Source organism: Falco biarmicus, chromosome 14 (genome assembly GCF_023638135.1).
Source record: "Falco biarmicus isolate bFalBia1 chromosome 14, bFalBia1.pri, whole genome shotgun sequence".
Taxonomy (NCBI): Eukaryota; Metazoa; Chordata; class Aves; order Falconiformes; family Falconidae; genus Falco; species Falco biarmicus.
The window spans coordinates 21,490,801-21,518,783 of NC_079301.1; the positions used below are offsets into that span (position 1 = coordinate 21,490,801).

Below are 27,983 nucleotides of genomic sequence, written 5' to 3' on the forward strand. Positions count from 1 at the left end.
GACAGACTTGCAAGATTACAATACAAAAAAATACGTAACATTTCAGAATTGTATTATTTTAGAGCAAAGATTTAAGACAGTTTTAAATAACAAGTCAAAGTAGTAGAAGATACTTAAAAATGAGACACTTGTGGACTCACACAAACAGAAGTGCAGTATCCTAAGTACTAGACATAACAAAACCCCTCAACATTATTTCCCCTGTTCTTCCTGCCCAGAAACATCTCTGTTGCCACCCTCCCCAAACAACACTTACTTCAAACAAACTTTGGAACCTGACTGAATTTATTTTGAGAACTAAGGGGAAGGAATGCATTGCACAGGAGTGTTGGTGATAACCAAATAGAAGTAAGCCAACCCTACGAGGGCAAACTGCTGGATGGGATTTCATGTTATCTACTGTGCTAAGATTATTCAGCTCAACTCTTAGTTAAAAAAAAAAAAAGTATTTAAATCAAAACTTAATTAAACTCATGCTCTTACTATGGGTCTTCTGTTGATTTCCCATTTACAGGTGTACTATATGATAGAACTATTTTTGCAATGGATAAAAAAAAGAAGCAGCGCCGTGTTTGAAGTCTTTTCACACCCTATGTAAACACACAACAGCCTCTCAAAGCTGTCAGACCAAAGCAGACCTTGCGACCCACCAGTAAAAGCAGTTCTTCCTCACATGCTGCCCGGCTGGCCACAGAAAAATCGGTAGATATTTTTGTAGCTATAAAGAAATTTATTTGGGGGATGAGACTTTTCACTACTAGAAGCCAGACTCTAAGCTGGCTCTGAGGATCTAAATCACACTTTTCTTTGGACAATAAATTTCAAGTCGCACTTACTGTCCTATTTTTCAAAAAGGAATGATCATGACAAAAAATAAACGCTACTACCTAAATGAGTTAGTTTCAGCTGAAGCCATCTTCCATCAGAAACCATAGGATCTGATATGACAAAGTTCTCCCTAGGGATGTTTATGAGTCGAATAGCTCAGTGCTTTGTGTACTAGTACTGCTGTATTTTGTCTCGTATCAAAAAAAAAAAAAAAAAGTTTTAACTCTGTGTGCAGCCTCAGCTTTCAAACCACTGCAACGTGCTTCACTGCTCACCCAGAGTCAGCCTCCCTTGGAAATAAAAAATAATAATAATAATAAAAAAAAAAAATCAAACCCTCAAAACAAAACATCACCAATGCCACGCTGGTTCAAAAGGAGTGAGTTCCCCCTGAGGGCTGACGGTGGGGCCTGGGTTACTCCTTGGCATCCTGCTCCTCTCCCTCCTGGGCACCATCTTCACTGGTCTCCTTCTCCTCTTTGCTACGCTTGTTCTTTTTGTGCTTGTGACGCCGATGACTCTCCCCCTCCTCGCTCTCATGTTGCTTGCTGTGGTGGGGAAGCAAGAGGAGAAGGACGTTACCCCAGAGCTGCACCAGCACAGCTCTGCCAAAGAGACCCAAACACGCCGACTCCAGGGGCGCGCGCAGGGAGGGACGCATTGGTCTCGAATAGACAGACAGATCAGAAGTGCCGAGGGCATCGCTGCGCCATTGAAAGGCTTCATCGTGTTTATTTGGGACGATCTGATATCACATGTGGCTGAACCCAGGGCTGGTTATGCAAACTGCTGGAGGTGGCTGCTTTACACCACGCGCTGCATCGGTACGCGGTCCAGGCAGGCGGCAGAGCAGACAGACTGCTGCCAGAGTAATTTTTTGGATAGTTTTTATGAGCAACGTCTCTTGTGTCTTTGCCACTCCTAAGGCAGCTCTCACAATTTTGACACATCTCAAGCTTCAATGTGAAGCACTGAGGCTGCTGAGAGAAAGAAGAGTCCTAAACCTGCGAGGTGTGTGAAACTTTCACTCTGACTATCTTGGGGAAATCCCCAGACTAGAGGCAAGAAAGGGATCAGCGCAGCTAGGGAAACGTGGATTGCCTAATGGGAGGCAGATCCTGTCTCTACTTCTGCTTACTCATAAATGACCTGGCACTTCACTAGCTTTAAGACTCCCCTATCTCCTCACCCAGAAGCGCTCTCCCGACACAGCTGGCCAGCTGTGGGTGTTCGTACAGCCTTTCTGTGGTGCAGGCCAACTCCCCGCCAGAAGTCACTCTGCCTAGGCTTGCGCCCCTCGGAGCTCTGCGCCGCTGACCGCAGCTGCAGCGCGTCCGTGCAGCCCCCCTGCACAACGCACGCGCCCCCCACCAGCCTCTGTCTCCCACTGGGAAAAGTGGAAAGGTGGGAGCTCTGGGTTCCTCCACACTGGTTCTTGGCTCCCCCCTGGGAGATTTTCTGCTGCTTCCCAAACATGCAATTATTTCTCCTCACAGGCTGAAACCCAAGTGAGGTCTCTAGATCTGCATGTGGTGTGAAGGTGGCAGAATTAAACCAGCACGGAGTACAGGAAAAAGCAGGAACATTTACCACAGGAAGGCGTACGGTCACACAGCGCAGATGTGCAGCTCCACAAGTGGGGACAGATGTCAGGTGTAGAGACAAATCTTTACCACGGCTAGAATACCAGTTTAGCAGCAGAGACACCTAACTGGCTGAACCACTGAAGCCCGGGCCGAAAAGCTCCTGGCTTCAAGTCATTTTCTGACTTGCTTAATAAATGGTTTCACAGTCATTACAGGGAAAAACAAAAAAGAAAGAAGGAAAAAACAAAGGCTGCTGCCTTTCCTCAACACACCTCCAGCCACCTTGTGGACAGCAACGCGTGGTGGTTTATGACTGAATAATGCAACTGTCCTTTAATATTTAAACAAGCATCAGTGACTTCCTTCAGACCGGTCAATTTGCAGTAAACTGGAAACTACAACGAAACCCTTTCATCCTCCTGCAAATACCTTAAACAGGCTCAAACCTCAAAGTGCCTCAGGCAGGGACTCCGACAGGCACTCGAGTGGCCTTAAACTAAACGTATTCCTCCATTTGCTTCAGCTAACGAAACACTTCCCATCCTTCCACTTTAAGCAAGACAGAGGGCATCTGTGTGTGGTTTAAGGAGCGGAGGAAAAGTCGCCTCATTCCCACCTCATGCATTAGCCCAGTTGGGTACATCAAGCTCTCAAGCAGATTCTGACACTGCTTCGGTGAATTCCATCCTGTTCATGCAGTCAGGCATCTAAAACTCATCTTTAATTCTAAGAAAGCTGAGAAATAATCCTTAAAGCTACTGGCTTGTTAGTCTGGTATCAGCTCAGCTCCCATTTGTTTTGTGTTCAATTTTGATTATGGTCCTGGCTTTTGTTCCCATCACTTTGTGTCCAACCCTTCGGCAACCAGTCCTTTCTTGAAAATTTATTCATCTCCTTAAGGACAGGAACAGCCTTTTACCTCCAGTCACTATGTAGGTGTTTTTCTGACACTAATTTCAAATTAAGAGTAATTACCTACAGAGTTGACATGAATTTCATCTAAAAGAAGGAAGTAAGTTGAAACACACAAAAAAAGAGCAAATCTGCTTAAGTCATTACCAGGATGTAAACTGACACAGCAACTGAGCACTGCCCGGACCAGAGACCAGAGCTGTTACTTTGCTAGCAGAATGTTCTCACAGGGGATCATCTGGAGCAAACACATTTTCTCCAGAAAAGCTGGGATTTTAAGACATCCTACTCTGCTCCAAAAGCGTTTCACCTTTGTCCAGGTTATCATCAACCTCACTATCAGAAGCACTGGGCAGAGCTCCGATCATGCAGCACTCGGCCGCGGGCTCCAAGAAAAAATTTCTGTTTACAGGCTGAAGGGAGCGCTTCCCATCTGCACAAGAGCCTGGAATACTGAGGGCTGCTGCTTCCGTTACGGGCTGGCACTGGACCTTGTGCGTACCTTAACAGTGGGAGCTGTGCTGTTCTGGTGTGGCGTTTAGCACAGGCCCACCTCTTTGTCGATCAGTGCTGCAACTCTGTTGGCAGTGATTCCACATCCTGCCAGCTGCCTTCCTGAGAACTGACCAGGACGGCCCTCCCTGTCACAGGCAGCTCTGCCTCCTGCCCGGGTACGTGCCCGAGTGCTTTCTCTTGCCAGCGCGTCGCATCTCAGGACATGAGCAGGTCCCAGGAAGCCAGTATGTCCTGGGGTGACAGTCTCGTCTGCAGCCAAGGTGTGTTCCCATCAACAGCCCCATTCAACCCCCCACAGCTCTCACCGTCTTGAAGACTTATGCTTGCTGCTCTCCTCTTTGTCTCTGTGCCTGCGCTCTCGGTGACGATCCTCTCGCTCCCTGCTGCGATCGCGACTCCGGCGGTAGTCACGCTCAAAGTCGTAGCTGCGCTCTCGGCTGTAGTAGCGGTATCGTTCATCATCACTTAAAAGAAAGGAGAAGTGAGGCAGAGGGACACACTGCTCATGGACCTGAAAGTCAGGAGCCACGTTTACAGGACGTAGAACCCCATCCTCCCAACAGGCTGAGGTATGGCTGGTGCTCCTGAAGAAGCCTGGAACAATAAGCTGCTGCTGCTCATCGAACCCCAGATGCAACACAATCCCAGTTTCTAACCACAGCGAAACAACTTTCTCCACTTGCCTGTTACACGGCTCATGAGCCCAAGCAGTTGAATGCCGTGGCTTTCTCCTGGCCTCTCAAGACAAAGGGTTTACAGAATTTACTCTCTGGATTTACCAAGGGAGTACCTTAGCAGCAGGCATGTGGCCAGTGTCTCCGGGCTTTTGCCCTCACAATCCTTCTGGAACATGTCCGAGACATCCACCTACCTTGTTCAAAACCAACAGAAACACGCTCCTTGTATCATTCTGCCTCCCCTGGTGCTGGATTTTAACTCTCAACACTGTTGTCCCAGATTACCTGTAGTTCTTTCGTCAGCAAGTCAGACTATGGGACTATTTTCTTCCCCAAGTTCAAAAACTCCAGTTGTGAGTAAGGCTGACAAAGTCTTTCTGCCTACATCTAACTATCTGCTCAAGGCACCTCATTTAATCCACATACAGGAGGGGGCACGATGTACCCCAAATCCTGATCCATCTGACACTCCCCTCTACATCTCATAGCCCCTATTCAACTTCCAAAAGCCAAAATCTAAAGGGTTAACAAGCCACTGTCGGAAATCATATTCAGACTCTCAGAAAAAGTAAGTCTGAAATACTGTCTTAACACCCACGGAAAGAAGCTAGACAAGTAAATGTCCAGTGTCTGTGAGTGCTCCAAAGGACTCCGCTTGCCCTGCTTTGGCAAGCATGATCTCAGAGATCAGCGTGCTCGAAATCACTCAGAAATGCTAACAGTGTGCTCCGGAGTGCTGATCACAGGGCTTGGCTGCAGCAAGAACCTGCTCAGGAAGTGGGGGAGTCTCAGCTCTTCAAACTGTAAATAATTTGTCTTCTGTTCTGTTCCTCCCCCTTCCACCCAGAGCACCCACAAGCTTGTAAGGAAAAAACAGAGGGGAGGAAAAAAAAAAAGAAAAAAAAGAAAAAAAAAAGAAAAGGTTAGGAAAACGTTGCCCTGTTTGCTCACCCCCTGGGCTGGGAAGTTCCCCACGAATGCGCGTTCTGATCGTGTTTGGAATGACTATTGGTATGTCTGAGCCTGAAGCCTGCAAAACACTGACGCTGCCTTTGACAGGACCAAAAAGTGATGGGTTTAGAAGGAGCCCTTGCAGCCCAGCCTTCACCTTATCTCCCTAGGTCAACACTGGGAGGCTGGAAGCACTTCCCAAGTGCTCCCAGCAGTGCTGTCACCGAGGTCACATCAGTTCCCAGGAAGGTGGCTGTCTGCCTGGTTCAGGTTTTCCATGTCAGGGCTGACTCCTGGTAAATGGCACCTCTTGCCCTGCAAGCCTCTACCGAGCCGAGCAAAGCACGGGTGCTTGGTCCTTTGATCTGACAGTTACACTTAGAAGACAAGAAGCAGCAGCTTCACCGGCCAATGGCTCACACTGAGCTGTGAAATGCCCAGTGAACAGAGAGGGGCTATGTCATTCACTGGCCTCACCTTGCAGGTGGGAGAGCAAGTGTAACTGGTTCTGCTGGATTAAAACAAAAAAACAGACACGGGAAATCAGCCAGTGACACTGGCTCCTTGTTCGTCCTCTAGTTATTGATCCAAATTATCTCTTTGCCAGTCGTTTCAGAAAATTATACTGGTACGATCTATAATCCCATCCCTTGACCAAACACCTTCTTGCAGTCCAAGGCAAGGCCAGAGTTCCCCACACGGCAGCTGCAAGCAGAAGCTGCTGGAAACCAGCACTCACTTGTTGTATTCACTAGTGGTCGGAGTGCGGTCTCTGTCTCTCTCTCTCTCCCTCTCACGCTCCCGCTCCCGCTCCCTCTCGCGCCTGGAGCCCGAGTATTCCCAATGGCTGCTGCTGGAGCTGCTTGTGCCTTTGTCCACCGTCGTCACCCAGGGTGTGTGGGATGTGGAGATGGGCGGGTAGCTGATGAAACCTGAATCTGCAGCGAGAAAGCAGAATTCTTGTTCATTTGGAGTATTAACAGCATCCTCTCCGTCCCTTCCTTAACATACAGGTGAGTCCAAGGAGACAACAGTGGCCCAGCTCCCCCCTGTCCTCTCACTTTTCGCTTTCAGCCGTTTCCTAAACACGTGAACCCCTCTTCCCCGAGGAAGACAAGCAAGACCAGATATTTACAGATGTTGCTGCCAAATCCCCCCGGTGCCTTACACAGGGCATTACTGCAAGGGCTACGTGCTCCCCCAGCTCTTGCTCTCTACAGGTCCTGCTACACAGGGCATGCTATAAGGCCTCCACCCAAGGAAGCTTCAATCCATCCCTCCCAGACATCCTGGCTTAGAGGGCAAAGGTGCCTGCGGTGCTGAGCCAGCTGAGTTTAAGCAGCCCTAGGCTCCTGGCCACCTTTACAAGGTCTCACTTCTCACCAGGGACTTTCTCGCCTAAGGTGGCACCTGGAGAGGGCCAGGGGCACCAGCTAACAAAGGATGCCGCCCGATGAGCCCAGAGCCACCAGCACTTCCCCATCCAGATGCTGGCCTGCCGGGGCCTGCTCAGCTGGACCAGTGAGGGCATACCCCAGAGCAGTACCAGCTGCTGAAAAGGCAGCACTTGAGGTCCCTCTGGCTGAGGATGGCCTCCTGCTGCCCACTCCTCCAACCTCCTCTCCTGCTGCCTCTATCCTGGCTGCTCCTGTAGCAAGGAGGTGCCACTCCAAGTGCTGGTCACTAAGGAAATGGGAGAGAACACTGCGTTGCTGGCAGGGCTGCAGCAGGGAAGGGAATTTGCTGAAATTCTGGCACTGCCTCTTCCATTACAAAACAAAAGGCGACAGATGCCTGCTGGTGCCTGTAGGCAAGGAAGATAACAAAGTGGGGGCGGAGGGCATTCAAAAGAGATGCGAAGCTGAAGGTTGCACTTGTCCCTGAGGGTGGTGGAAAAGAAAGTGTGGGTGAGTTTGAGCAAGTGTGTGTGTAAACTAGCACAAGAACTTGCTGCTGAGGCACACGGGAAAGCTTCCTGTTGCTGGGTTATCTGCACTGAAAACAGCGATCTGAGGCTTAGCACTCATCTACAAAACTGCATTCACCACCGCTGCAAAACAGTCAGCTTTCCAAATGCTTCACGGTGTATTCAAACTCAGCACGTGTTTCTAGTGACTGGGATGGTCTGGGGCACAAGCCAGACCCTAAAGCTCAAGCAAGCACGATGTCCGTCAGCTTAAGAAAAGCCTGAACTACCATATCCCAGCAAAGGGAGACAGAAGCAGTTTGACTGTTATCTTCAGTGCTCACCTGCAGAGTTGTAGCCAAAGGGAGGCGGCTGCCTGTTGTTGTAGCTGGCTGGCTGGCTTTGGGGAGAGAAAAGGACGCAAGTTACGAACATCAGTGACCCCACGCAGACCCATGCAGGTACATCTGTGCTGCAAGTCTATTCGATTTTTTTCTGAAGGTCTGCGGAACATCCTCATGGGAAACCCAGTGAATCTCTTTCACTCTGCAGTGAAAGCTATCGGAAATGCATACAGGTGCGGTTGCTTTGTCACAGCTTCTGAAACTGCTGTAATTTAATTGCTTGCCCTGCGTTACCCCTCCCTTCTGTAAATCAGGCAGTGCTTACGAAGTACCTGCGGAACCTTTATAGAAACAGGAAGCAACATATATGCTATCAGCTACTCTGCATTAAACCTAAACACACACTTACATTTTATTGACTCCTTCCTGTGTCATGAATGTAACAAATCAAGGCAAATGTACAGAGGATTCCCTACAAGCTCTGTTCTTGCGCCCCCCACCCCAATCCGAGACCAGACCAAGAACTACTAGCACTAATTTTAGACCTATTGCTCTCCCTTCCTCGCTACGGAGGAGCAGTGCCGATGGCGCAGCCCAGGTGTGGTCTTACCCATCCAAGGTTGGAATGAGGAGAGCTGGTGGCGGTGCCAGAGGAGGCGGGAACAACCCTAGACACAGAAGCATAAGTCATCACAAAGATCTCACAGCTTGCCATGAGGGAACAAGACTTCATTGCTGTTTACAGTTAAAAGCAGTTAAAGCACCTTTTTACTCTAAACGAGGCCCTGAGTAATTTCCCTTCAGGGGTGTGTCTCCTACCGAAATTAAACCCCTACAGCTATGACAGTTCTGTAGGGGTACAGAATGAAAAATAAAAGGAAGAACTACCTTCGGTTGGATTTGATGATCTTAAAGGTCTTTTCCAACCTAAACAACTCTATGATTCTATTTTGGCTTATTAATCTTAAACATAAGATTCATTAAGGAGTAAAGATTAATCATTAACAGTCCTGTGGAAGACAGAAAAAGTCTGGTTCTTGGGATGCAGACACACTGCAACTACAGCAAAGGTTTTACTGCTCCATTGATTGAAATGAGTAACTTTGTCTTTTACAAAGCACGTAACATGGAATTCACCTGATTCTGTTTAACAAAAGCCAATTTTCTGAGGACATATACATTTAAAAATTGTAAGACAACACAGCATCAATGATGCAGAGAGGGCTGTCTGAAAGGTCTGACGCTTTAAAAATGGCAGCATCTTCAAGAAAGCAAAATTAAGCAGAAGTTCACAAAGGCCACTCCCAGAAGCGATGCAAGCATTGGAAACCAAAGCCCTCAACCTTGACCAATCTGAATGTGAAAAGGATGCACTGACTGCCCCTAAGAGAACTTCCTAAACTCCTACCGGTAACTATAAGCAGCCATTATTTCTATAGGCAGTTATCAATACCTACAAGAATAAGTTAACCACCCACTGGCTTGACTGTTTATTACTAAACAAAAAAATAAAAAAAATGAGCAAACTGTACCAATACAAAGGCTAGGAATCACCCAAACTAGCTGCAGTCATTTACGCTGGTTCCTTTTCAAGGCAATGAGGTTGAGTCAGCGTTGTCAAGACCCGTGGGACAGCTCAGCACCTCTTACCGTGAACACCTAAACGGGTCGGGGAACCCCTTCCTGGCAGTGTCTCACTGCAAAAAGAGGTAGCCTGAAGCCTCCGGCTCAGCTAGTGAAGATCTATGCTGCAAACAAGTTGGAGGACACATCTCACTCCTAAGATGCTTTTTCCCCCCTCCTTTTCCTAAGATCTTCCGATAAAATGCAATGCCTAGAGCATTTCAATCACACCTGTTCACCAAGCACAAGTACTTCAAAGTACTACTGTTAAAAGCACCTAACTCTAATGGTGGTGGATCATCATCATTATCATAATTAGCAGGTATTATCCCTCATCTCCCTTTCCAACCCAGTTACCTGAAGTGGAAGTTCTGTTTTGCCCACCTTGCTCCTCCCAAACAACTTTAATCTAAATGTACTTGGCTAGCAACTGGGTGCTGCAACGTCTACAATTAAGACCAGTTTGCATCCACTTTCACCACAATCTAGTTCTTCTAAACCCAAGCTTACTACAAGCAGGTTTCTTCTATTACAAGAACGAAAACCAGCTCTACAATATTATTTTACAGAGAACTACAAAAAGTGACATTTTAACAAGTACAGGCATTTTCTCAGTCTGAGGGACGGCCCAGCTAGGGTAGGTTTTCTGTATCTCCACTTGGGAAGCTCAGGGCAGAACATGAACACAAAAGCACGGACGCAAAAGCTGCGAATCAAGCCCAACGCGTCTGACACAGTGAGGACAAGCACATCCAGTACTAAGTGCTTTGGGTGCAGGGCTTTTGCAAGCACATGAATCAGTGCACAGCGTAACGCGGAGGCAGTGGCCTGACTGCATATACGCAGTCACCATCAGCCTTGGCTTTTCAGACATACGGCACCTGGTCAGAACGACTGCTCCAAATGGTCTGCTATACAAACAGCTAAATTTGTTTTCCCTATACTAGGCAAAATTGCCAGTAGAATAAAAAAGAAAATTACAGCTAAAAGAAACTCATATAGTAGCTCTGAATCAGTGGGCTTCTTAACTTACGCACAAGATTTGTTGTTACTTTTCTTTATTAGTATTCACCACCTCTACTGCACACCAGGGAGCAAAGGCTGCTGATGGAAACGGCATTTGCTCTGCTCAGGCTCACACTCCAAATTCCTACACAAAGCACTAATTTGTCACTCGGGCTTTTGCTGTGCTAATGCCATAGCAAGAACTAAACCATTTCAGGCTTTTGCCGCCTGAAGTTTTCCACTTTCTAGATTGGTCTTCAGAGACAAAACGAGATCGCATTAAGAAGCCCTACAGATTATTATTTAGGTCCAGAATATAAGATAAACAGCTGGAGTTCAATGCTGCATTGGAGTTTATCAGCCTTAAATTAACTGTGCTCTAAAATGGGTCTTGGTGCCATCCTATCTTGTGTTACTTAACCCAAACGCTCAGATAGGGCCATCGGTGTGTTCAGAATCACTGTTATTAAGAGCAAGTGAACACCTACCTGGAATAGGACCAGGCGGTGGCAGACCTATGGAAATAAACAAGCAAGCAAAACAAGTGAGGACAACCGGTAAAGCATGTCATCTCTGTACATTAAGCTAACCCAAAAGCATACTTCTGAATCAATCTCACATATTTGAGCAAACAGACCAGCAGAAAAATTGGTCTTACTAAGCAGTAACTAGCCTACAAACTGTATAATTTTCTCAAATTATTAACTCTTTACCTTAATATTATATTTTTAGATCATGCTGCTTTCTTATACTGGAGAATTCCTTGTTCCAAGTGTCAACACACAATTCATTTGGCCTTCACAACAACTGAAGGAGCTGGAGAGGAGGACCTGCTGCAGGTGCCAGTGTGTCCTTTTGCTTGTTTGTTGTTGGTTAGGGTTTTTTTTTTTTTAATTTTTTTTAAAAAAAAAAAGTCAGTCATAACTGCATAGAGAAATCAGACACCCTGGTCAACAACCAAGAGTGAACAATTAATCTTGATTTTGCCAATCATATTAATGGAAGGCAGTACAAAAAACTATCATGGTCCAGCGAGTACTGCAGTAATAATCCTCCTCCAATTAAAAGCCTTGACCATATTTTTTTTATTCTTCATCATCTGCATGTGGAGCACGTGCAAAATACAGGAGTTACTGCACGATGTGCTCCTGGTGGCTTCTCAGAAGTCTGGCTGCTACCGAAGGGACCAGGGGAGCCCAGAGCGTGGCCTTCGCTTCTGCTTCAATGCACGTGACTCATGTTGGATCAGAAGATGCGCAGGCTTAGCAGGAGGTGAAGACAAAAAAGTGTCTTAGGCCACGGCTGGTATGTCCATAAATTGCACTGAAAAGGGTCAACAGAAAAACGACCCTATGCCCCCTGGAAAAGGCTACAGGAGCGCACATGTATGTGCCCTTTTTGGCTGCAAAATTTATTCTCTCCACCAGTACTGCCCTGTTTTACCTGGTGCCCCATAGAGTACTACTGGCCTCTGTGCTCTGTGGAAACCGAGTTCCTACATGCGTAGCAGGGACAGTGAAACTGCTCTGTAACATGGTGCTTGAGACAACAAAGCAGAATAAAAAATTAAGACATTTTACCTCTGCTATCTCAGTAGGTTTCAGGACACAGTCTGTAACTGCAGGGCAAAGGGCGCTCCTGCAGACACAGAACCTACCTCCACGTGCCTCTCCAAGTGCCAAGTGCTCCTGGCACAATACAAACCCACCTGGTCATTGGCAAGAACACACAAACTTGCCAGTGCTGAGGCCTGACCATGCCCAATGGGTTTATAGCCCACGGTAACGACCTCATTTACATTAGTTAAATTTTGCTTTTAACATGAAGCACCGCTCTGATGTCTGCACTGGACACTAGACTCTAGGAGAGTAAGAATCACCCTGCAGTGGCTGTTGGTACAATAAAATGCACAGAAACAGACACAGAAAGATACACAACTTGGTATTTTATGGCACAAACCAACCAAGAACTGGCCTGGACTGGGAGGACAATTGTCTAAGCTGCTGTTGCAGAACTGCCAATTCCAGCATCACCCTTGAAACATCTGGAACTGGTCACAGCCAGACACAATCCTGAACTAAACAGCCTGCTGATCTCACGCAGGAGAGCAATTCCTACCTCCGTATCTTCCTCCACAGATAAACAGGAACCCATTTCTTGACATTTATCAATAAAGCAAATGGATGTGTAGCACCCAAAGGCTCTCTCGTGGAAACAAAGCCTATGCTTTTTTTTCAAGGAACAGCAGTGATTTTTTAAGTATTCAAGGGCAAATGTGAAATAGGCTGATGGAGACACTAAACAAAGATCAACCAGTTCTAAGGACCTGTTACCCAAACGCGCAACTGTCCCACCGCAGTTAACAGTTAAACCTTTAATTTGCTCCAAGCTTGCGACGTCCTAACCTGCAGCCTCCGACTGCCACGCATTGCTGTGTGAACACCTACCTGGAGGATGCAAGGGAGGTGGAACAGAAGTAACTGGTGGAGGAGGGTGGAGAAAGTGTGGTGGAGGTGGCCCAGCGAGCGGGGGAGGCGGTGGGCCTGCTGGTGGCGCAAACGGCTGTTGCTGAGGTGGCTGTTGGGGCTGTGAAGGCTGCTGGGGCTGCTGTGGGGGTTGTGGCTTACTTCCGTGGTCTCCAAGGACCTTAGAAGGCAGAGGAATGAGAAGAGAGCATTGTAACCTCTTTGCTCCTGCAGCTAGGACCTCACGCTGGCAGAAAGGGAGTGCATCACCGAAACGGGCAGCACGGCAGGATCTGGGAAGAGCAGGCTGTGCTACACCCAGGGGACAGCATCTTTTGAGGAGGAAGGAAGGCTGATCAAAGCAATCAGTACGCTTAGCAAGGTATCTTCGCTTACGTGGAAGAGCAGCGAGACCAGATTCTAGCTGTACATCCAACTGTGCAAGACGGCTGACATTTTAGTGTTATAAACACCTTTTGTTTACAGGAACTGCCACCGACACAGGCTTCAGATTAAAACCTGCCATATTTAAGGGCAATGCAGTCGTGTTGCTTTTTTAACCCTATTTATCTTTCCTGAGGGCAGCAAGAGGCCAAATTCTGCTCTAGATTGTGCCCACGTAGGTCAAAGGAAGACCAGATTCACTTCTGTCTCACAGAAGCAGGTCACGTACTACTGCTGAAGGAATGATTCATATGGAGAAGCCCTGGAAATACAGGTGACAATGCTTGTAAGTGGGAGGAACGTTTTCCAGCACATTCTTTCTCTTCCGCAAACTTTTTAGAGCACTGTTGGCAAAATTTGGGAAATTGACCACTAAAAAAAAAAAACCCACAACCCAGACAACAAAACACATGTAAAAACAAAACCAGGAACTGAGTCTAGACAGGGGAAAGGTTCTGTATTTGGGGATTTTTGGTGACTTAGGAGTGTTGGCAGGAGGAAGGTGATTAAGAGGAGTTCTCAGCAGATGGTCCTCAAACCCTACCTAGCACCTTCCTCCCTAGAAGCCAACCAGGACATGATGATGATACAGTGAACATGCAAGATCAGAGCAGAGTCCAGTTTTAACCCCCAGGCTTTTATTGCTTGTAAGGACCAAGATCCTGTAACACAGGCCCACCCTACGTCTGAAGCGTGGGCTGCGTCCGGTGATGCTTAGACTAAATGTTACTTCAAACTAAAAAGAAACACAAGCCCCAAGGAGAAGTCCTCCACTGCAGAACTGGAGATTCCAGCCTGACAGTGGAGGGTCCACATAAGAGCCTCCCAGCTACGCACCCTGAGGTATACTTCGGGGGAGCTGATGAGAAAAGGAGCTTGGGCCTTTACCATTCAGGTGGCAAGGCTGGTATTTAAAGGACAATCCCTCATTCCTCACAAGACAAAGCTTTTAACACAGAGGCTAATTCAACCTGCAGAAGGCAAGAACACATGCATACACCTCGATGGCGTTGACCTACTGCTTTCCAGACAGACACTGTGACATGGGAGGTCAGGAATGCACAGACAGACTGCTCAGGGTTCACCAGGAGCGCAATAAAGTCAGAAATTTTTCAAGATGGTGCAAAACATTTACCTGAATTGGGTTTTCCTCAGAGGCATGCTTATCACGTCGTCTTCCTTCTACTCTCCTAATTGTGCCTGCCTGGCCACCGATCACATCAATTGTCCCACCCAGCTTCCTGGTACAAAGCAGATGCATCTTTTTAGGCTCAAAGACATCTGAAGGAGCAGTTTCCCCCACTATTAGACAAACTTCTCTTATACATTCTTTCCCACCAGAGAAGAATCTCTAGAGGCAGCACTCAAACTGGACAAGCAGTGAAAGAAAAGTCCCTTTTCACTTTTGAGCAATCTGAACTCTGCCAGCAGGGGTGAGTTCGGTCCCTCTGAACACCCAGAAACATGATCCAAAGAACCACCACATACACAGATTGCTGAAATCCTTTACTCGTTCTCCGGATGTGAGCCTTATTCCCAGATAAGGCTCAGAGAAAGTGGAGAACATTTCTGTGAAGCCTTTAATATTATCAGCCCAGATTTTTCCTACTTTCTGTCCATTATTCCAAGTGTTGTTGATATCAGCGCATTTATTTACAAATTGGATTCTCAGACCCTTTCCAGCCCATCCCTCTGTGATCTATATTAAAGTCAAGTTTTGCCACTGCCTTCAATGAAATCAAGGCTAGATCCTTGAAGAAATGTAGCCAAGAAGCAGTGCTGTCTATGCACCAGTGGAAATCAGTCACAGAACGTACAGTTTTCCACATTCTTTTATCTCCGTACCCAGGACACTCTTAGGGGAAGAACATTTTTATAAAGACTTGCTGTAAGTTCATCACAAGTAAAGGTTTGTGAGAGGGGGAAGCACCTGCAACTGAAGTTTAAGAATGCCTCATCCTATATGCATGCAGCAATTGATTTGTGTAATTAGTATGGCCTTAGGCATGTTTTCTGCAGTTAGGACAGAAAAAAAGTCGCTTTTCCAAGCTAGTCAGAATTTTCTATCTCTGTGGGAAATTCAGACAAAGTAGATAAAAATGCTGGCTAGTTGGTGAGATTTTTTCTCACTGAAATGTCTTCATTTCAGAAAACTGCAAGTTTTCTCACTGAAATCTATTCACTTTGTTTAAAAAAAAACACAAACCCCAAATGCCTCATTGCTGAGCCCATGGCTTTGATGTTGCTGCAGCATACCAAGCTAGTCATTCTGGTTCTGACCAAAAGCTCTGCTGCAGGAACAGAATCTTGTGTGTCAGTACTTTCAAACCCAGACTTTAATAAAAGTTAAAATGGACAAAAGCGCTGTATAGCTACAATAGCATCAGCTTATTTTGCAGTGGTGTAGATTTCCAAAAATCTCATGAGATACGCATAACAGCTGGAAACAAACCTGACTGATTTGGTGGCACTACGAAGGGGGACAGAAATGCCACCAATGTGCTTAAATGCAAACAGACTAAGCAGAACTTTAAAGGTTATACTTGAAGCATATAGTTGGTTCTATTCTCAGACAAAGTGCAAAGTTGGAATGTGAGACTGATTTCTGCAAGACAGGTGTGCAAAAGATGTAATGTGAATAAAGCAACAGAAACACCCAGGTCCCAAAGCTCTGGCTCTTCTGGTTTCACATGGCTTTGTTTTCCTGAAGCTTTTGATAAAAAACCCCAACCACCTCATAAGGTCAAAGTGGTTTTCCCAGCAGAGGCTGCCAAGCAAAATGACTCAATTGTTTTGCTTTGTCCAGCCTTGTGGATCCTCTCTCTCATTGGAGAAAATAACTAATTAGCATGCATCAAGCAGCGTAGCATACACGTTCAGAAACCAATAGCTCCTCTTATCAGCTGCCAAACATGTAATCCACTTCCACTTAAGAAGGCAAAGATTAATATCGTGGGAGTAAGAATAAGCCAAGTAAGCACAAGCAGCTAGCAACGCCAGCCCTCAAAGCTGAGGTATCTGCCTTGGCTTTTTCTACTCCCAGAGATGAGTCCCTTCACCTGGGATATTGGTTTCCCTCCCCGCGCAGCTTTATGGAACGGATTTACCAAGGAGAGGTATATGGATAGGTAAGGGTTGCACAACCCGTAGAGGAGCAACTGCTGGAGACAACAGTTAATGAGCGACCACAGTAGCTTCCTGTAAAGTTCCAAATTTGCTTCTGGTTCAGGCTTGAGGAGGTTCAGATATGGCCCAGGTGGATCCCTGCTACCCCTGTGAAGAACACAGTGCACCCAGGCTTTGTTTCTGCATCGTCTCTTACCTATTAGGAGGAGGCCCAGCCTTCATGCGTCCTCCCACCAGAGCCAAGAAGTCTGTTTTGAATTCTGTTTTGATGATGTTGTTTTCCACTTCTTTTTCAGCATTTCCTGTTCTTCCTTGCTGAACCTATGGAAGACAAAATATAACACGTAGGTGTAATGCCCTTACTTTCAGCTGAATGTAGCAATGTAGAGATTAACTGTTAGCAAAGGAAAAGGGCTCCCTTGAGGAACAATCACAGGGCTCTTGCAAAGCAGTAGCCTATTATTCAGCCAAGGCAGTGGACACTTCTGTAAACTAGCTGGATATTCCAGCCTCAGCCTGCTGTCCACTGCCTCCTGCTAGAAGTCCAAAATTTAATAATCTGATAATCCTTCTTCATGCAATCCTTAAATCAAAACTGGAAATAGTAATACTTGTTGAATTGACTCTTTGGCTGAAGTTCTGATGAACAGTTGTTGGCCACACAACTGCTGCAGTCAACAGCAACAACCAAAACAGCCGTGTATGCCCAGCTCCCCTCTCTACATCTCTCACATCCACAGGGTCTTCCAACCAGACCCCCCTTTAGCTGGGTAGCCTCGAAGTCAACTGGAAATTCACTCAAGTCTTGCTACTGTAGTAGTTCAAACACGCCAGGCAGGTAGCACTGTTCATTCCATAGAGGAAAGATTGTCAGCAGGGAGATTTAACCTTTCAAGATACACTTTTTTATTTCTCATCAGTGAAAGGAACACAGAAGAGTGAGGTTTTAAGGTATCTCCTGTTCTTACACTCTCATCTCTGCAATTACAAAAACAAGCCCCAGTTTTACTGTAGCCATACGCAGGGGTAACACGTCACCTACCGTGATCTTATTTTCAGTGCTGATGGGAGGAGCAGGATCCAGTCCAAGCTGAAGCCGTCGCTGCTTTTCACAATAACCCTTCCATGTTTCTTCATTAAATCCGTAATTAAAGTAATCAGAAAGATCAGCACCTGACAAGGGGAGTAGAAGTTAACAGGGATTCTAGCAAATTTTCGTTCTCAGACTGTCCTTTAACTGTTTAAGAAAAGAATCTTCTAGATACCACAGCTCACTCTCCAATTTGTTCTGTCAGAAAGCCACTGCATGCCACAGCGGAGACGGCTGCATCTTTTGGGGGGAGGAGGACTAGAACCTGAGCAGCAGTGGGACCCTTTGGGACACAAAATACAGCAAGTATGCAGGCTATTAGAAGAGAAGCTTGCAACCACTTATTTGCTAACCGTTTTTATTCAGACCAGTTTCTTGCATTTGTTCAAATGAGTTGAGTGCTGGAGAGAGCACAGGAATGACAGTTCCAGCTACCACCACAAAAATGGGAAAGTGCCACAGCAGGTTTTTCTTGGCAGAGCTAAGCTAAGACGTTCTGCTGCTGACCATCGCTGCCTTTGCTGTTTTGAGAAAAGATTTTGGGATTCACCCATCTTGTGACAGGGCTAAAGTGGAAGTTTTTTTATTAAGGCACATAGTACACAAGTTCAGTCACGATCATAACTACAGCCTTCCGAGACTGTTATCTTACTTTGACAGTCTTCTGTGAAATGTGCCAATTCAGCAGGAGCACTTCTGAGTAAGAGAGGTGGCCACAAACTGCTTGCCAAGAAAACCTAGCTGCAGAGGGACAAACGCAGCTGCGGCTATCTCTGTAAGGCACACCTCACAACAGGAAGCATTGCAAAGCCCCTCCTAGCCCTGCTGAGGTGTCCCACAAACACCCCCCGCACAAAGGCGCTCCCAGACAGACCAATTCTAAAACAAGCAGCTGATATAAAAGGGCTAAGCGGAACACTCTGACCGTGCTGAGCCTGGATCTATAGAGCGAGGGTGAAGTTTATCTTTCAAGCAGGCCACCCTTCCTGTTGTACCACACAAATATGCAAACTACACCGACACAGACTCAGCAGCATGACATCTACATATCTGTTCTATCAGCCCTCTAACAGTTCTTCCACACTATTTTGTCTTCCTCTCCCTCTCTTAAAGAGATACCAACTTGTTGAACAATTAACTGTAAAGGATATAAACCTGAGAGGCTGCTGAGTAAGAAGCTACTTGCCATCCAAAATAAACTTAAGAGGCCACACTCCTTTGCAGACATCTTCCCTCTATTTGTACTTCAACAGTGTTTTAAGGCTAGGCCGGCTTCATTTTGGTCCAGGGATGTCAGCAGGACCACGCCGACTTCCATGCTTTCTCTCTGAACTTCTAACTTATTTTCTTCCTAGCCCCCCCTTTCTCACCTCACAACCCATGGGACATGCCCTGCAGAAGAAAGGCTACGCTTTCTGCTGCGTCTGTACTAGCTGCTGTTCGTCACAGAGCGCTTTAGTGCTGGCTTGATACCGCAACGCACCAATGTAGTAATTAGCACTGTTATGTACCCTGATGCCCTTCATTTCAGGTGGGCAAGAGATACCAAACCCAACCACAGACAACCTCATAAAAGCACGGCTTACTTGGCATATCTCTGAAAGACAAAGTACAGTGGCTGTCGGAGAGAAGTTATTTCTGAGAAGAGGCAAGTGGATTTTTTGCCTCACTTAACACTTCATCATAGCATGCTTTATGAGAGTAGCACAGCAAAAATTTGCACCTCTTTGGTTTCTTCATTTACATTTGTATCAAATTCAGATGAAAACCAGAAATTTATTTGTAGCATCCTACAGCTGCCATGCAAGAGTCGCTTCCAAGTAGAAATCTCCCTAATATTAATCAGGAAGACAAAAGAGACCATGTACAGACTAAAACCTGCTGTGCAAAGTACTATTTGCCTGGACACAGTCTAGACAGTATTGTCCAGAAGAAATAAGCGGGGACTGCTCACTCACAGTTATGCACCTAGGGGCAGAATCTAGCCAAGAACTAGGCACTGCAGCTTTTCTAAAAGAAAAAATCCTAGCCTTTCTTGTCAGAGTAGACAGTGTTTTCCTTCTTTTTATTCAATCACCTGCAGCAGGAGAATTCAACACAAAAAGATGGCTTTGCCACCATGACATGCTCAGGTGGCAATTCCCACCACTGCCACCCTCTGCAGAAGTGTGGACACCCCCAGGACACAAATAAGAAGGGGATGGCTCTGAGCTTGGCCATGGTGAGAAGAGACCACATATCACCAACGGCCAAAGCGTGATCCTGCTCCACTGACTTTAAGGCCAACAAACATCATCATGTTGGTATCAGTGTAGTATTTCTGGAACTAGGGAAATTCAATTAATAGCATAAATGCAGCCCAATTTTAGGCAGAAGCACGGCTTGATCAATCAGTAAATGTCACTGACTAGACAGGCATCAGAGGCTGAGCAATACACATTGTTCTGACTTCCCTGGTCCTTGGCAGCAACAGACAGAAATTACACGTAAAATTAAAGAGACAGAACTAAAACTGCAGAAAATATTTACCACAAGAAACTGTGAGGCCCCACCTGGTTTCCTCCACGGTTTGTCTTCAAATGAATCTAAATCCACTTCTATAACAGGCAATCCATTTATATTCCCCGCGGCATCTAAGTCAATACCTTTGGGCTGCAACTTGGCTTTGGAGAGAGAGAAACCGTTACTACTATTAATGCAATGCCTTTAATCCACTAATTTACTGAGCAAATTACTCCAGTCAAAAATAAAACTACTCTGAATTCATTGCTGGCTTTATAGCACGTAGGTCACCACAATCAACTTTTATTAAAAATTGCTTCAGTCACTCTATAAACAAACAGCCAGGGTATACAGCACTTGCAGTTGAGCAGCAGAAAAGCAAATTCAACCCAGAATGGTACCACAGACAAACAGAGTAAATTACTAGAGCATGCATGAAATTTACCCCAAATAAAAAAAATAAAAATAAGAATTAAAAAAAAAAAAAAAAAGAGATGTTTCTCCCCAGGCAAAAATATTTATTTTTCCCTCCCAAGATACACATATTTTCTCACAACAAGAGATTCTTTCAGGATCAGCCTTAAGTGGACCATGTACTAACTGCAGCCAGCAAAAATCTGTTGGGTACAGAACCTTCCAGGAGAATTTGTTCTTATTTTCTCCATCAGACGACAAGTCATTTGTATAAAGAAATTAATGGAAGGAAGCATATGAAGCCCATGAAAGGACAGTATCATAAATGAGGAAGGACAGAATCAAAGTCTTCAATAGACAGTATAAACCAAACTGGAATGGTGGGGATAATTTCAGATGCAGAAATACGCTTATCTGATACTCAAGGCCAGTTTGTTCCATTTAGTATCTTACACTGCAAGCTGCTCAGTATACTGACCGCAGAGTTAAAGCTTCTCCAGGCAATTTAGAATGTTTGGCCCCAGTGCGACAATGATGTTTAGAAATATTCTGGGGTTTTAACTATAAAAATAACCGAGTTATCTTTTTTTAGTTTAAATAAAATTATAATCAGCTTTTTCAGTGATGGGTAATTAAATAATTCGATTGTATCCTGGACCCTCAGGCTGTCCTAGGAGGACACGTTTAGGAAATGCACTTACTATTCCTAGTCTAAATAAGATGCAATAATTTTATATCCTTCCAAACAGAGACCGAGATTTGCAGCTGCTCCAGCTGTCAGCGCCAGATTAGTGAAATATTGCAAAAGGTAAAGGATAAAAATAACAGCAATACCTGAAGCAGATGCTCCATAGCCTCTACCCGTTTTTAAGTTTAAATTCATAGGAGTTCCCCTATATGGAAAAGAATCACTACATTGGTATTTGAACAAGGTTAAAGTTTTTCATGCAAAATATATTCAAGCCCTGACATCCTTCAGAAGATGCTTAGTTCACTTGGGTTTATTCACGCCTCTCCAGGATTTTTAGTACTACGTCTCAACACCATAGAAGTGAGATGCATTTGCCATGCAAGTTTCTCTAAGCCTGCGGAAACCCAGCAAAATCCTGACCGACAACAGAACACAAGAGGATTGTCTTGAACGTGAAGAGAAAGGTTATTTCAAAGACTGGTAGTTACCATTCTGCCCAGGAACGTAGTTAGTATTTAAATGGAGCAACATAGAAATCACAGCTGCACATATATCACAGAATGGGGAGAGAAAGGTAGAAGAAGAAGATTTCAAAAAGGATGTCTGCAAAATCTAGTGAGTTACTAATGGATAGAGCATTGCTGTTCAGAGTAATCCATCAGACTGAAACCAGCTCTGCAACAAGAGAAGGAAATCATCCATAAAGTGGAAAAATTAGAATAAGCTGCAAAGGACATGTAAGTCATTTCCTTAAGAGGAAGGCTGCTAGCAGCAAGCAAGAATGCTGTCTTATTTTTATTCAATGCAAATCAGGTAGAATTTTAAGTCAGTGATGTAATTTCCTGATTTGCAAATCCAGCCTCACCATTCTGAATCATGAAAAAAAAAACCAAAACCCACAACAGCTGAAAATCAGTAAGTTCACAGCTTATGCAAATTCTTATCAATGCAGATTTTTCTTGAACTTTTCACAGATGATGAGTTAAACTTAACTTCCCACCTTTGATTTTGCCCAATGCAGCATAGTAATTACTTGGTTAATTTTCCAACAGCAGACCCGTGAATTGTCAAATCTATTTTACAGATGGATTCTCCCAACAAGCAGTTGCAGGACAGTGCTGCCCATCAGCTTCTAATCCTATTCCCATGTTCTAAGTGTTGCTCCCATGCCTCCCAGAACACACAGGTCAGCTCTCATCCCCACTTTCAATGCCAATCAACACGCCAGAGCTACCTCAGATCAAAAATCGACACCATAATCAGCAATACATACATGTACGATGGTGCTCCCGTTTTAATGTTGCCAATAGTAACTTTCACGTCATCATCATCGCTGTCGCTATCGCTGTCATCTTCATCATCTTCACCACTTGGAAGGGCCTAGCAACAATAAGAGCACACAGGAGCTCATCAACATGTGAAACTGGTAACTTCCCCAGGACAGCAAGCCAAATAGTACAACGCTTGTATGATGAAGAACAATTAGAAAGAACAATTCTGATATCAAGACATAACTTCCTAGTACACCCCACGGCCATACAAAGTTGTCTCTGGAGGCAAAAACCATGGAAGTTACCAGCCTTCAACATGAACGGACAGTGCCCACAAAGAAACTGCTATGTCCTTGGAAGAAGTGACCCTACATGAGAACCAGGATAACATTTCTGAAGGTGGGGAAGGTTTAGCTTGGTTCTAAGAATTTCATCAAGCCCCACAGTTCTTCTCCCCTACTCTTTTTGAAAGAGCTAGGGCTTTTCGACACAACTCCTTCACGGAAGTATACAGTCACAAATAAAAATCACCAAAATACATTCACCAGGCTTCACCCAAGTACCTCGGAGCAAATATTTTCTCACCATGACTTTTGTGGTAGGACCCTGGGCACAGTCAGTGCCCAAGGCCTTAACTTTACATAAGAACTTCAAAGCTGCCGATCTGACTCCAGTGCAGCACCACTGCTGGGGCACCAGAGCCAAGGAACTCTTCTGGATACCCAGCAGCACAGTTCTGCAAGAGGCAGGAGGTGAATCAATACCTCACCACTACAAAAGAGTATGAGGAAAGTGTTCCTAACGTCCTCCATCCTTTTCCACAGCACATGGGTTTGTCGGAACTCTGTGTGAGCCCTCTTGACATACCACAGCAGCAGAAAATAAACCCATCAAAAAGACTAGAGGAAGAGGGGGTGGAGAAACGAGCCTCCTCCTACTCCTTCAGCGCTGAGCCACTAGGTTGTATTCTAAGAGGTCTGAGCCTGAGTCAAAACTGACTCCCAGCACTTCGGGCTTTCTATCCCAGTGTTTCCCATATTCTACTGACCCTCAAGAAGTCAAGACTAAATACTGAGCAGGGATGGTAGCATCATGCTCTGCTCCTTCTCCCAGACCGCAGCATCAGAGGCCCTCACCTGCCTCTACAATGGCATAAGCAATACTTAGATCAGGGTTCACTCCCCACCGCACAAGGTAGGCTGAGAAGAGAAGCCTGTTGCTGCAGGTAGCACTGGGAACTGTCAGTACACACCTACAGTACAAACGTTACATATTAGGCAGTACCAGCATCTTTACACTCACATCTTTTTACCCACGAGTATGGAGAAAAACAAAAATAACTATGTCTACCATTTGCCGTGGAACACGTACATGTTGTGATATCTCTCGGTCTTCATTGCTGACAGGCCGGCTCTCCTGAGGAGCATCTTGCAAAGGGTGAGAAGATTCTGCGTGTCTGGTAAATATGACAGACAAAAGAAAGTGGACAAGCCCAGTCTAGAGGCTCACCTATCAACATTTCTAAAGCATTCATCCAAGTGACTTTCATATAATGGCTTTATTCATGTAGTGTGTTTATTCTGCTGGCAGTTAGCTCACCTACACAACAAAAAATTAATCATCCTTGCTTGGCTTTGCTTTTGTTGGAAAGAACTAGTTCAGCACTTCCCAGGAGCGCCTTACAGACAGCACGGCTGCCTAGCCAAACACCACTCAACAGCTAATACAGGTGGCATCTTAACAGCTTTCAGCTTTGGTTCAGCACAATCACAATGGATACAAGTTAAGACCATAATAAGCAAAACTTCACCTTGTCCTTAGGGATGCTAATAATTATACATATGCCAAGTAAGCAGCAAGGGTATCCGTCCCACAGAAATTAAGGAAAAAGTTATTTTAGTGTTCCTATAAATAGTTTCAATTAATGAGTAGGTCAAATTCAAAGAAGACAAGACAGATAATTATATCTGCCCTATCTTCTCATTCATTACAAATTAGTCCTAATGCAACAATGGTCAGGTTCAAATTTCCCTCTAATTCAAGAGTTTGTAAAATGTTTATATTACTTATTGCATTAGCCAAGCAAGAAAGTCAAACTGGTATACACATGCTAGAAAAGAGTATGCTAAGTGTTACAAAACAAAAATACAAAGAGAGATAATTTTTTTCTAAGGACACAGGTAAAACCTAGTAGAATTTCAAAATAATTCTGGCTTTCTAAAACAGACAATTAAAACAACCCAGGCCCAGGCCACCCAGTTCTCCACCGGTACTCTGTGGAGACGTTGCTATTAATTTAAAACCCCATGTTGGATAATAAACCTATATAAGATTATCTTCAAGAAGAAACACACGTAACACCTAACAGAATCCAAACACTGGTCAGATTAAAGCCATTTCAGAGGTGGCAGGAAAGGAGACACCGAACAAGCCAAAAGATCACGCTAACACAACTCAGCAAGCAGTTACTGAGCATAAAAACCAGAACAAATGAACAAGACCAATTTGAGCAGTTACTGAAGCTCCCATATTAGAAAAGCCCCGTATACAAAGAAATCCAACAATCAAACCAAGATCAAAAAGAAGGGATGGAGGTTCAGCAGATAACGAAGGAAGCACAGGTCCCATTTTCACCAAGTTCCTGAGGTGACAGCTGAAGACACCTTCAGTTATAAACAGCAGCCAAGATGTCTAAGGGAAAACCAGCCTCAAAGTATTTCAGATTTGCAGACATAGGCTATTAACGTAAGGACCAAAAGATGCACTACTGGAGAAAATCTCACAGGTGGCTCCAAAACCTTTTGCATTTTGTTTGCCAAATCCAAGCAACCTGTAACATTGACCTCAACCCCAGAATTTTCTTAAAAATCCAAATGACTGAATTAGGGAAGAGCAACAAGTATTACCTTCAGCTTCAAGTCACATGAAGTATCTGTGGGTGTGCATTAAAATTTATGAATTGGAGTTCAAATAAATATTTGCTAAATGACAGTCTTTCGTTCCTAACCTATTTGCTTCCCAGGAATGAACAATCCGACAGGTCTGAAGCAGTCATTTGCATGCAAAAAAAAGTTGCAGCTATTTGATTTCCCCAGAATGCCAACATAACCCTGTGCTTTGCTGGCCTAACAGCATCCTGCATAGGCTGCTGGTATTCTGCATCCTTCAGGGTAAGGAATGTTCATGGATACTGCATCCTGCACTACACTAATTTCTGCTCCACGGGTAGAGACAAATACTCTAGGCAAGCCAGCAATGTATCCCTGGAGCTGCAGCCATTGACAACATCACAAACAAAGAGTCATTTTTCTTAAAACACCCCACAGCTCTTCATTGAGGAAGATTCTCATTGTGCAACAAAGCAGAAAAAAAAGGGGGGGAGGAAAAAAAAAAAAAGAGCTAGTATGACCACTAATGCTTTTCCTTCATGCTTCTTGCAGTTATTGGAGATGGTTGCTAGAAATTCAGATTTTTAATCCTGCTTGTAAAGTAAAATTACATTGAGATGAAAGTGTCAAGAAACAATAAATTTATGCAAGTTAGCAGTAAATCTCTACATACACTAAAAGTTGTTCCTTCTCACAAAGCTCATTTGATGTTTTTAGGTAACGATTTATCAAGTCTGCCTAAAACTTGTTTTTGAACAAGTTCTCATATTCCCTAAGCACAGGATACTTACTACAGAAACAGGACAGTACCCATAACAGTCCTAGAAATTCCAGATACTGAATTCAAGATTACCCTAAAGGACGATATTCAACTGAACTTTTGAAGGTGCTGAGCACACAGAAGTCCAGTGAAGATCAAGTCTTCTGAAAACTGTCTCACGCTGTAAAAAGGCAAACAGATAATATTTCTGCTGAGAGAAAACTCTGCTGGTGCAAAACACACTGCTACAAATACATGGAAGTTAAAATCCAGGACAGACAACACTTTCCACACATAGGAAGCAAAAAAGGTCACTGTGTTGTCCCCAACACTTTTATCTGAAAGTCTTACCCAAACCACATACTTCATAGATCTTGTATAATTTGCTGATTTGATCATGTCAAGATTTTAACGCAGGCTCAAGCTTTTTAGCTTTTCCAGGCTAAAGCAAAGCCAGTTTTATGAAGGCCAGGCCAGCACAAAGGCCAATCTTCAAGGCACCATTTTTCCCAGGGAATTAAACTGGAAAACAGACCTGATTTAAAACTAATCAGGGAAGGGAAAAAGGGTTAAAAATTAGTTTTAAGTCAGATCAGTTGACCAATCCAGTTCACTTTCCAAATCTTAAATGCTGTGCCAGCCCAAGCACAGGGGCTGGGGCTGACCCCATGGGATGGGAAGAGGATAGGCTGCCCTTCCTGGCAGCAGCTTTGGGCTAGAGCATTCATCAAGCTACGCTTAATGTGGCTTGATCTTCTTTGCAGCTTATATTGTTTTAATGAATAAACACTCTGGACTCACCCAGAAATTGGTCCGTCTTCTTGCTTACCAGTGGTGTCATCTGCAAAAACAGTAATAATAACAAAAATGATTCAAGTGAAAGAAAAGAAAAGCTGAATTTAAGCACAAAACGCGTCGCAGCTACAGAAATCCCTAGCAGTGCCAAGTTGCTATAACCCCACCGTTCTTTTTTCAACGAAGTTCCAGTAGAAATGGAGCAAGTTAAAAAAAACCCAACTCAACGAGCAGAACCTATCTGCAGAAGTCAAGTCTCACAGCACTGGCACAGAACCGAACTGAAATGCACATCCCAAGCCTGGGAGCAGGCGCGAAGGAAACACCGCGCAAGGCGCCGCGGGCAGCCGCGAGGGGCTCCGTACCGGTACCGTGGGGGAAGGCACGCAGGAGCGCCCCGCGGCTGGGAAGTCTACGAGGGGAACAAAGACGTTTAAACCAAGCCCCGGGCTCTGCCCCCGTCGCCCCCAGTCCTGGCCGGCCCGGGGGGCATCTGCCCCTCCCAGGTCAGCAACACCGGCGGGACGAGGCGCTGCAATCGCCCCGGCCCCGCGCCGTTACTGCCCCAGGGGCGCCCGCCCCTCCCCCCGCGCGGAGGCGGGACCCCGGGCCCCGCACGCCGGGACAGCCCCGCCGGCCCGGGGGCAGGGGGCCGGGTGCTTTGGTGCGCCCCCCTGCCCCGCGGCCCGGGCGGCGGTACGTACCTCCGTAGAGCCAGTGCTCCTCGTCCTCCTCCGCCTCCAGCGGCGCCGCGCTCGGCACGGCACCGGCCGCCGGCGGCTCCAGCTCGGTGGCCATGGCCGCCCCGCCGCGGGGCCGAGGGGAGCGGGGCGCCCCGAGCTGCCGCGCTGCCCCGCGCCCGCGGCAGGAGGCGGAGGAGTGGCGGCCGGGGCCGCGCTAGGCTCCCGCCGGCGCCTGAGGCGAGGCGCGCATCCGCCGCGGTCGGCACGGGGCGGGGAGTCCGCAGCCGCCGGGCCGCGCCGAGGCCGCCTCGCTTAGCGCGCCGCCATCGCCCTTGCCGTAGCTCCTGCGGGCAGGGGGCCGGGGCCGAGCGGCGGCGGGAGCAGGCGCGGAGGCGGGCGAGAGCCCCCGGCTAGGAGCGGAGGCCGCGCCGGGCCGCAGGGCCGCCCGCTCCGCCGTTACAAAAGGCGCCCCGCACCGGTCCCGGCCCCCGCCCCGGCGCAGGGCG

The 27,983-nt window shown here is 46.0% G+C and overlaps 1 protein-coding gene across 3 annotated transcripts; it reads right to left on the minus strand.

Moving 5' to 3' along the window:
• Positions 1 to 31: 31 nt before the first annotated feature.
• Positions 32 to 27,983, minus strand: LOC130158734 (pre-mRNA 3'-end-processing factor FIP1-like). Of its 3 annotated transcripts, none has more exons than XM_056359689.1 (16): positions 27,499 to 27,983; positions 26,801 to 26,840; positions 23,723 to 23,807; positions 22,354 to 22,460; positions 21,224 to 21,282; positions 20,026 to 20,136; positions 17,426 to 17,556; positions 16,580 to 16,704; positions 14,393 to 14,498; positions 12,796 to 12,994; positions 10,837 to 10,863; positions 8,331 to 8,388; positions 7,721 to 7,776; positions 6,210 to 6,408; positions 4,148 to 4,306; positions 32 to 1,376 (listed from the first exon to the last, which is right to left on the minus strand). In XM_056359689.1, exons 1-16 carry the CDS (start codon positions 27,590 to 27,592, stop codon positions 1,244 to 1,246), a joined length of 1,689 nt encoding a protein of 562 aa, XP_056215664.1. In that variant the 5' UTR covers positions 27,593 to 27,983; the 3' UTR covers positions 32 to 1,243. The 3 variants fall into 3 exon arrangements, with proteins under 3 accessions (XP_056215664.1, XP_056215663.1, XP_056215665.1); XM_056359688.1 differs by having other exon boundaries at positions 23,702 to 23,807; XM_056359690.1 differs by lacking the exon at positions 10,837 to 10,863 and having other exon boundaries at positions 23,702 to 23,807.